The sequence below is a fragment of the Eschrichtius robustus genome, chromosome 4, assembly GCF_028021215.1.
Source record: "Eschrichtius robustus isolate mEscRob2 chromosome 4, mEscRob2.pri, whole genome shotgun sequence".
NCBI lineage: Eukaryota > Metazoa > Chordata > Mammalia > Artiodactyla > Eschrichtiidae > Eschrichtius > Eschrichtius robustus.
Window position 1 is genome coordinate 45,060,568 of NC_090827.1, and position 11,097 is coordinate 45,071,664.

Below are 11,097 nucleotides of genomic sequence, written 5' to 3' on the forward strand. Positions count from 1 at the left end.
TTTATATCAAATTTTGTCATTTTGGGTTACTGTATTTTTCTGTATTTGTCTTATAACCCCTGGAGGGCAAAAGCCATGATTTCTATTCCTTCATAACTTCCCAAGAGTCAGGTACAATGTTTAGCATAAAGTGAACACTGAGCAACTACTGATGATTGTCCAACTGTAATTATTAAATTGAAGGAAAGTGATGGTTTTTAATGGTCAATAAAATGTACCATGTATCTAGTCTTAGGAAACAAAATGTTTATTGAAATGGTGTGTAGATAAATTACAACCAGCATAAAACTGTTAGTGGAGTTTTCAACATGGGTTCTTTTTACTCTTAAAATGAAGTGAGGCTTTGCAAGTCCATTGTCCCATAGGAAAAATATTATATTTTTCTTTTTAGATAGAGTCATTTCATAAGTAAATCACTTTTGAAATGGTCTTTTATACGTCTCCAGCCTATGACCAAAGCAAAAAATATATTAAAAAGATATAATTATATCCATTTAAAAGAATAATTAAATATGAATGATTTAGGGGTAATAAATATGGAAAAAATATTTAGTCATTTGAAATGCTAGAGTTTGCTCCTATTATATTAGTATATACTAAAATATTTAAGAAATAATTTAAAAAATCACCAAGACACAATGACATGTGATCATTAAAATGCAAACTATCACAATGATTTTATTACATATTTAGGAAATAAGCTAAAATATTATTATCTCATTAAATAAACAAATTTTAAATAATTCTGCATTCAGTAATTTGGGAATACAGTCCAAAGTGAGTTTTAATTGCCATTCAAGGCTAACTATTCTTAATAAAAGACTTAAAATTAATAAATACAGTAAGAGAAAATGGGAAGAAAATTTCATAAAAGTTTCTGAAACTTTGTGGGTTAATAGAAGTGAACAGCTAATCCTCAGGGTAAAATGACTTAGTAATATTCTATTTCAACATGGTGTTCTGGTCTGACCTGTTTGGCTCCCCCAAGGTGGTGCTGCTGTCCTTCTCCAATGGCGATTCTGTTGTATGGGATTAATTTCATGGTGGTTGTCTTCATTGAATACCACCGGGATTTCCAAGTGGCCCAAATAATGCCATTATCATAACCATTAGGAGTAGATGTTTTTGAGTAAGTGCCACCTAAAACAAATTGTAGATGCACATATCACTGCTCTTGAATCTCTTCCCCTCAGAAAGTCTATAAAGAACTGTCTATTATGAAGTCCATTGTCATATACATCAGATTTTACAGTGTTATCTACTAACTGAAAATATCCTTAAAGACTCCTAAATTCTCCATTTACAATTGACATAAACTTATTATTAAACAAACTCTTACAGCTGTGTTGTGCTTTCTGGTCACATCCATACTTTAAATGTATTCACTGCTAACAGGCTTAGAACCCCAAATTTCCCCAATTGGTCTCTCTCCCTAAGTTTAGCCATCCTGGATTCAGTTATTATGGACCAACTTTCTGAAAACAGGTCATAATTCCTCATCAGATGATCTCAGGTCATCTGAAAAACACAATTTTACTGGAAAATACGAGGAGCTCTAGAAAGCGGTTCTGGAATGTTATTTTACATCTCCATTATAAAGTGGAGGCTAGGCTGAAGTGCCTTCACCTCGTTCCTGGACACTAAATTTCATGTGATTTTGTAAGGGATTGTCGGGGTCTAGCACTGGAGGGTACCAAAAGATATCAACATGGCTACTCTGGATCATATGGATCAGGCAGCTTCCCTGAGAGCTTCTTCTAATCACATGGTTTGTTGGTGCAAAGCTAAGTTAGGTTTCAAAAAAAAACATTGTGAAAACCAAAAGGTAAGTTTAAGTAGTTTTTAAGAGGATTCCAAGTCACCTCTTGGCTAGAACAGTGCCCTAAGGAGGGAAGATTGCTCATTTTAATGGATGAGGGTTTCCCCATGCATACCTGTTGGGTAGTTACAATAGTTTGTCAGTAAGTAAAACCAATGCTCAGAACTACTCCAGTCTTAGAGCAAACTATAGCTTGCCCTCCTCTTGTCCTAAAATAAGTGTCTACACTCTTCAGGCTGGACTCCTCTCCTCTTAAGCTTTCATGGACATCTGCCCTCACCAATACATCCCTGCTCTTTGCTTAATTCCTCCAGACACCTACTCACTGCTTACTGGATCTATCTGACACATAGCTCATGGGAAGCTGAACCAGGCTACTGTGTTAACAAGCATAAACATGGTAATGTTAGTCCATCCAGATCATATATATGGTAAGCCTAGAGGAGACACCATAACCCAAAGTATTAACTCTGATGGAGGCACGATGAATACCACTGCATAGTTTGCAGCAGTTGGATTTCTTGTAGAAGGACCAATTTCAGGTATAAGCTAGCACTATTCAATTCTGGTTTAAAATAAAGAACTATATAATAAGCTCTCAATATCTTTATTCATTTCCTTATATTTATTTATTACCTTTTATAAAAATATAGACTATGCACAAATTCATGCATCTAAGGAAGAAAGCCATACCTTGGTAATAAATTCCATTGAGGTGGCCAGCATGACATTTGTTCATCCACCAACCAGATCCATCCTGTTCAGCACAGTTGCCTTCAAACTTATCATTGTCATTGTCCCAGGTACTGAACTGCATGCCATTGTGGGATGTGAAAAACTTGTCACTAGTATCCTCGCCAAAATCGTAGCCATCAAACGCATCTCCAGCATCTCCACCAATGAAGTAGGCATATGTCATGCGGTATTTGTCGCTTTCACCTGTCACCCTGAATGTAGCATAGTCTGCAGTACTACAAAGAAGGGAATAAAGACCTTAGACCCTGAGCCTCAGAAGGCATCTCAGAAGTTCTCTCTTTCATAGGACAATTGTTTGGAATCTCTAACTTTGCTTCTTCATCTGAAATGTGCTCATTGAATAAAATTTTCTGCAAATCTGGCAAGGGAAAATGGATGTGGGAACTAGCACCACTCAGGATGGGTCTAGAAGCCTTCAAGGAAGGCTTCTAGTCCCAGGAAGACTAAAAATTTCAGCCATCTGAATGCTTTTTGCCTATAGGATCCTAATATCCAACCCAGATATGTGGATGAACCTGACTAATTTCATATTTTCCACTTTTATCTCAGTATGTAGCATGTACACACAGTTCTCATAAACCACATTAACTTTCTGACAGTGAGTGACAAACAATGCAGCAAACCTGAAGGAGCTACAGTTCCATTAGCCACTCATACCATCTAAAGTGTGAAGTCCTAAAGGGGTTTTTCTTTCCCAAGGCAGTGTGGCAGTGACAAGAAGGAGGGTTTCCTCAAGCATCACATAAAAGAAGTTCCCTGTATGGCCCACAAAACATGAGCTATAGGATCAGAGAGAGATTCTCCCCTGGAAAAAAGTTGTGAATGACGGCCAGAAATCTATGGAGTGCAGGGAAGAATGGGCTTTGGTGCATGAACAGAGATTTCCAGAAAACATTTAGCTTCCCTGATCTCTAGGACTTGGGATATAGGAGATGTTCTCATAGGAGGTCTATTGACTATGGTATTACACTTTCTGGTTAAAAACTTAAAAAAGTAAAAATACGTATTTGGGCACAGACTATATTTCATCATGCCATAGACATAACAAGAGGGTTGGATATTGTTTTGAATTTTAATTAGGCATACAACACTCAAAGTGCCCAGACAGCTCTAGCTCACCAAAGAAGCCAGCTGGTTTCATTTTAAAGTAGCTCCTGGATTTGACTGACTGAATGGTCATTAAAGCACTGGGAAATCTGAAGAAGCTAGATTCACTCTTCAACAAGGATAATCACTAAGAGGATGGGTTGTAGAGTTAAACTACCTGAGTTTAAATCCAACCTTTACCATATACCAGCGATGCGACCGTGGAAATGTTAATCTGTAAAATGGGATTAATAGTAGTTCTTGCCTCATGAAACAGTTATTTGGATTAGATTAAATTATAATTTCATGTTCAATTTATGGTACATATTAAATGCTCAGGAAATACTAGCTATTATTTTGTATGGTTCCAGGGTAAGTGGATTGTACCAGAACACTTAGACCCTGCCTAAATAGGACCTAGCATCTTGGACTGCCCAAGAACCAAACTGACTTCTGGGGAACATAGTTGGATGTTCTCTTCACATCTGTCAGACTGTTTTCCTCACTGTTCTGTTGAGAGCTGGAAAGTGCATACTCCAGACTGTCTCTATGGCAAAAAGTTAAAAGTCCTTTCTAATAGTACCTGGTTCTGCCATTCCAGTCCTCCAACTGCACTCTTAATACATATGGGATGGTAGACTGTGTGCTTATCAAATGAATCTTCTCATTTCCCAGCCAAAATTCTGTGTTTCCAGTAGGAGACAGATGTCCAAACCCTTCTTTATATTGAATCCAGTTTTTCTTGAAATCCACACTGCCATCAAGCCTCTAATTACACAATTGCACGGGCAAAAGGAGAGAGTGGATTATCAGTGCACATAAAAAAAATTATAAACATTTTGTACAAAACATGGAGGATATGATTTCATCATTTACTAAGTGACCCTGGGCTAGCTGCTTCAGTTTTCTCACCTATCAAGTAGGAATAATGATGCTTACTTCTTAGGGTTGTTGCAGGGATTACACCAGAGAATGTAAAAGTACTTAAAAGAGCAACTGGCACATGATAAATTATAAACTAGTAGTAGTTTTAAAAAGACTCCTAGAAGACTCCAGAACACCAGCTTGATGTTGCTGACTCTTGTACTGATGGTAGAAAGGTCAACCTATTGCTCAATCTGTGTCTACCAGCCAGAGCTCCCATCACTCACTGGCTCTGAGTGGCCCCTTCAGGATTAGTTGTAACAGTGGTCAAAGGTAAACAGAATGCAAGAGGATTTGCAGTGGGTGCCTGGGGCTGGCAAAGGCAATAGAGGGTCCTGGTCTTGGAACAGCCTAAGTGTATCCTCTGGGTGACATCATCTTCTTGTGATGGGCAGCCCTAGGTCTTGATGTACCTGTCAAGAGAGGTCTCTTCGAGTTCTTTGTCACTATGATACTGTGATTATGTGCAATCATGAATCTACAACAGCAGGGCCAGCATAGTAGAGAGTCACAGCACAGACTGAAACCAGACTATATCCTTTCTCTGTTACTTATTAGTTATGTGACTTTGGGCAAGTTACTGATACTCAGCCTCTTGTGCCTGTTTCCTCCTCTGTAAATAGGGATAAGAAGGCAAAAACTACCACAAAGGGAAGTTGTGAGTGTTAATTGAGTTAATGTTCACAAGGTGCTTGGAAACGTATCGGGCATATAGCAGAACAATTAAGTGTCTATTAAATACACACGATGTGGGAAAAAATACCTTCTGAAACACAGTCCATCCATTTCCAGACCCATCAATTTCACAGTAGACTAAGAACTGCTGCTTAGCTTTCAGAGGTTTGATAAAGTAAAGGCCACTCTCTCTGGCCCCCTTATTGGCAATGTCTTGACAATCTGAAAAAGAAGAAATTATTGTGGTGATTTGAAATCCAGGTAAGACTGTTCCAGTCTTGAAAATGAAATTTTTAACATGTCATAAACTATTCATTTCCTGAGAAGTATTTTCTTACTTCTCACATGATTATTCCTTTCAAAGTATTTTTTTCAGCCACTCAAGAAAAGTCTAAGCAGACTGTTTAGATTTAATAGCTAGACATTTTCCAATGTATTTGTATACATTCCAATACATACAATCTCCTTTACTTTTTATATTTGCTTTGATGAACTTAATCCCAATATAAAACTTTCACTTACCTTTCCCAGTTGTATCACGTATTTTCACTGTATCTTGACAAGGTTCCTGACACTTTGCTTCCAGCTGGACCACTTTCTGTTTCAGGTTAATGATTTTTTGATCATTTGAATTATATATGTCCTGCAAAAATCTACAAGCAAAATAATAAGATAACAGAGTATTCCTTTTAGAGGAATAGTTTTGTATATTCTTTTAAAAATACCACCTTATTTTCTCAAGAATTATTTCCTGATAAATTACTCCATTCTTGGAAAAAGTGTAAAATGCTGTTAATAAATAAATTGAGGTGAATTAAAATTCTAAGCTTTTTGGAAAAGAAAATAACAAGGTCCTTGCCAATAAACAGTATCATTGTTAAGTGGCCTTTCTGAATTTTATCTTTTGCATAAAGGGCAGCAGATAATGATGTACACAAGTGATGAGCCTGATTAATAGGAAGACCATCTGGTGATTATTCCTGGGACAATATTATTAGGGAAGGAAAGGCCCTGTTCCAAAATTCACATGTGCTGAAGCATTATTCCTTTTCACTTGTGGATTTACTGAGGATCTGTTTGTGGACTTCAATCTTATAACTTACATAGGAAAAGTATCTGGGGCACTACCTTACCTAAAATAAAATAACAGACATTTTCCCTTTCTTCTTAATGTTTCTATTTACATAGCTTCAGAAAAAGGCTGGGGGAAGTGAAAAATCCTGCTTTTGTTGTTTCTCACAGGGTTGCTTGTACATATTCAGAAATGATAGAAAACTATCTACAGTGCATAGACTGTCATCTCTTTCTTTGAGGTACAGGATAGACAAACTATTTGACTATGTTTTTCTCTACTGCGCCTTAGAAAATTTCTGCACTGTAGTCTCCTTCAACTTCAATGATGGGCAATAATAATGTAAATCATAATGCTAATAATATCACAATAACAATAATAATAATAGCTCTCTGATATCAAAAAGAGGATAAATCCTTCCTGGGCCACTTTTCCTCAGCCACCATTTATCTCAATTTCTTATACTACTTTGAGAACAATTTAGGAAAAAAATTGAGGAAGAAACTAAAACTGTATCTGAGACCCTATGTTCAGAAAGTCTACGAGTCCCTGGGAAGTTGTTAACAGAGACATTTTACTTTCAAGAGAAGGGAGGAGAATACGTAATTGCAGGTTCCATGATCAACAGGTAGCTTTACAATGTTTGTTACACTTATCTCTTAAAACACATTTTTTCTGTTCTGCCTTCAATATAATTTACTTTTGCAGCCAAGATCCTTCCTATGTCTCTGCTTACAAATTCCTCACCACACATTTGTTGACATTCTTATAAAAAGAATTTTATTTTCAACACCCATATTCCCATCAGTTTGAATTTACCTTGTAAGACAAATGGGGGTGAGGGGAAACATTTTGGTAAATACGGTCATAAAGCATTTGAAGACACCTAAAACATTTTTCTCCCACATGATTAATTTTTTTCCACATCATTATTAAAAAGCAATTACAATCCAATACAACTCATATTGCCTAAATACTCCTATCTCCACTGTGTTCAAGATGGTCAGGCATCATGTCAATTAGATATTACAAGTAGAAAAAAATAAAAAGTTTTCTTCTACTGAAGCTTGGAATATTGAGTAAACACTAGCTCAGTGTTTGGAGAGCAAATTGAAACAAAAAATTCTTACCGAACTGTTGATTCATGTGTTGAAATAAATGTTTCGTATTTCATAATTTCTTCCAACATTTTCTTGGAAATCTTGGTAGCACTGTCTATCCCATCTGTAACATGGGATCAGAGACATAAAAATACGTAAACAAACAGAACCACTGAAATAACAGCAAAAGAACTTCACAGATGAAGTTCTCAGTCAGTGGTGGTTAGATTCTCACTTGGCTTTGCTGGTCCATCAGAGCGGTAGCTGATCTGGATTGCTTTGACCAACTCTCTGGCTTCTGATGTCTTGTTCTCAACTTGACGTAAGATTCCTTCCAAATTCTGTAGATCCTTGTCTACACTGGTTTGGTAAGTAGACAGGAAATCTGCAATTCCACAGGTAGTTGGGCAATAACTACCCTGAAAATACAATAATAGAGTGATTAAAAATCCTGATAAAAAGCTACATAAGATCTACTAATCAAAATAGGTAAAACCTAGACTACGTTTTAAAAAAAAAGTCTAAACTGCCAAATGGTATTTGAGAGAGAATTTCTTTTATTTCTCTGCCCACGTCCAGTGCAAACACAGTGAGAAACATAAAAACTACTTACAAATCTTTCATCTAAGATGCAGCAGTTGTCTCGGGTAGCAATATACTAGAGGAGGAAAATACAGACATTTCACTAGTTTATCATATATTTTCTTATTTTTAAGCTTTCCGTTTAAAACAAATACGTTTTGTAAACATCACACTTACTGCCAGGCATGTTGAAGAGAGCAATGAAAGAGTGTAGAAGCAGAGGATTAAACTCCGGGGGTGCGAGGACCAACTCATGGTGTCGGGGTGCCCGGTGGTCCAAGCCTGAAGGGTCAGAACTGTGACATCTCGGCTCCAATTGTCCCTTTATTTAAGCTCCGAGGATGGCAGGACCGCCAGTGGCTGGAGCTGATCACGGGGCTTTCTTACCAGGGGGGCGGGATGTCTTTCCAGTCTTTTTGTCCTCTTCCTGGCCCCGGACTAATGTTTAGTCAGGTTCCCAGGTTTTGCACACAGGTCTAAGCTCCTCCTTTCTGGCCCAGCTCAACCCTTCTCCTGAGAAGCCAACTCTTCTGCAAAGGCTAGTGAAGCATTAGCCGTTGCGATGAGGAGGGAGGGGGCCGGGGAGGCTGCGTGTTGCAACAGCTTCCAGTACAGGCGGAGAGAACAAACACACAGCTGACCTCGGCCAGAACAAACCTCCCCAACCTTAAGACGGAGCCTGGTACCATAACTCAAATACCCCAAATTACAGCAAGTCCTTTCTTAGACCTGCGATGAAGGAACATCATTACTTTTAACCTGTGCCTATGGCAGGTGGAGGCTTTGCCTTCCACCAGGTCTCAGCACGTCACTCTTGCCAGGAATGAATGACACTGGAAATGTATTCCTGCCCCACTGTGTTGGCCATTTTCTTTTTCTTTTTTTTTTTAATTGAAATATAATTAACATATAACATTATATTAGTTTCAACTGTGCAACATGATTTGATATTCGTATATATTATGAAATGATCACCACAATAAGTCTAGTTAACATCTGTCAGCACACATAGTTACAAAAAACTTTTTTTGTGTGTGTGATGAGAACTTTTAAGATCTACCCTCTTAGCAACTTTCAAATATGCAATACGGTACAATTAACTATAATCCCCATGCTGTACATTATATCCCCTGGACTTATTTTATAGCTGGAAGTCTGTAACTTTGGACCCCCTTCACCTATCTATTGACTATTTTCATAGGCTCTCAGTTTGCAGTGGGCTTTTTTTCCCAGATGGTAGCCTAAGGACACATGCCCCAGCTCATTTTATTTCTTTTATTTTGTTAACCTTTTTTTTTTATTGAAGTATAGTTAATTGACAATGTTGTTTCAGGTGTACAGCAAAGTAATTCAGTTATATATATATATGTGTGTGTGTGTATATATATATATATACACATATGTGTGTGTATATATATATATATACACTTTTTCAGATTCTTTTCTCATTACAGGTTATTACAAGATATTGAATATAGCTCCCTATACTATACAGTAGGTCCTTATTCATTATCTATTTTACATATAGTAGTGTGTATATGTTAATCCCAAACTCCTAATTTATCTTTCCCCCACCCCATCCACTTTGGTAACCATAAGTTTGTTTTCTATGTCTTTGAGTCTATTTCTGCTTTGTAAATAAATTCATTTGTACCATTTTTTTAGATTCCAGACAAACGTGATACCATATGATATTCGTCTTTCTCTGTCTAACTTACTTCACTTAGTATGATAATCTCTAGGTCCACCTTTGTTGCTGCAAATGGCATTATTTCATTTTTTTATGGCTGAGTAATATTCCATTGTGTAGATACCACACAGCTTCTTTATCCATTCATCTGTTGATGGACACTTAGGTTGCTTCCATGTCTTGGCTACTGTAAATAGTGCTGCAATGAACATTGGAGGGCATACATCCTTTCGAATTATGGTTTTCTCCAGATATATGCCCAGGATTGGGATTGCAGGATCATATGGTAGCTCTATTTTTAGTTTCTTAAGGAATCTCCATACTGTTCTCCACTGTGACTGCACCAATTTATCAATACATTCCCACCGACAGTGTAGTGAGCTTTTGAGCTCAACTCCTCCCTCTGTCTGGAAGCACCAGCTGGTGGGGCACCACACCTGCCGCAGAGGGGATACAAGTCAGGAGCCTACTTTGTTTTCTCTGAGGCTCCATCTCGTTACCACAGAGGAAACCCTGGCTACAGGAGGCAGGGGCTAGGAAAATCCACGTCCCATATATGTGACTGGGAGCATAACTGAAGGAAAGGGTGCAAAATGAAATATTAAGCGGGAGCTGTCCTTTTCACTCTGCCCCTAGAGCTTCCTTGTATATTGGGACAACATGTTTATCATCATCTCCTATTGATAATTTACAATTATGCAGTATCATTACCCCTACTTTTAATATCCCTCATTTCATTCTCTGAAAGCAAGCTTACTGCAAATTTTGATTAAATATTTAGTGGGAGAAATACATCTAAATTGAAAGAAATACTAATACTTCAATGTTTAATCCTAAATCTTTACAAAGGAATACTTGTTTTGACTTGAAACAAAGATAAATGTTCCTACTCAGTAAATAATCAATAATTATTATAACAAAATGAGTACATCAAAACCAGATTTGTTGCCTTCTCCTTCCTCCTTAACAGTTACCCTCTCTGACTTACCAACCATTGCCAATCACATCACCAACCACCAGCCAATTAAAGCCTCACAGTCATCCTCTTTGCTTATTCATCTCATCAGTTGTTGAAGCTTATTATTAAAACTATTTTCTCACTGTCATTTCTTTTTTTTTATAAATTTATTCATTTTATTTATTTATTTTTGGCTGCATTGGGTCTTCGTTGCTGCACAGGTGCTTTCTCTATTTGTGGTGAGTGGGGGCTACTCTTCACTGTGGTGTGCAGTCTTCTCATTGCAGTGGCTTCTCTCTGTAGTGTTGCAGAGCACTGGCTCTAGACACACGGGCTTCAGTAGTTGTGGCACGAGGGCTCAGTAGTTGTGGCTTGCAGGCTCTAGAGCTCAGACTCTGTAGTTGTGGCACACGGGCTTAGTTGCTCCACGGCATG

At 37.6% G+C, this 11,097-nt stretch overlaps 1 protein-coding gene across 2 annotated transcripts; it reads right to left on the bottom strand.

Annotated features, from left to right (window-relative positions):
* Positions 1–226: 226 nt before the first annotated feature.
* FGG (fibrinogen gamma chain) lies at positions 227–8,431 on the bottom strand. Of its 2 annotated transcripts, XM_068542660.1 has the most exons (10): positions 8,192–8,431; positions 8,046–8,090; positions 7,668–7,851; positions 7,463–7,556; positions 5,783–5,913; positions 5,349–5,482; positions 4,245–4,429; positions 2,513–2,790; positions 971–1,140; positions 227–447 (listed from the first exon to the last, which is right to left on the bottom strand). In XM_068542660.1, the coding sequence occupies exons 1-10, from the start codon at positions 8,267–8,269 to the stop codon at positions 433–435; spliced, it is 1,314 nt and encodes a 437-aa protein (XP_068398761.1). In that variant the 5' UTR covers positions 8,270–8,431; the 3' UTR covers positions 227–432. The 2 variants fall into 2 exon arrangements, with proteins under 2 accessions (XP_068398761.1, XP_068398760.1); XM_068542659.1 differs by lacking the exon at positions 227–447 and having other exon boundaries at positions 615–1,140.
* Positions 8,432–11,097: the final 2,666 nt, after the last annotated feature.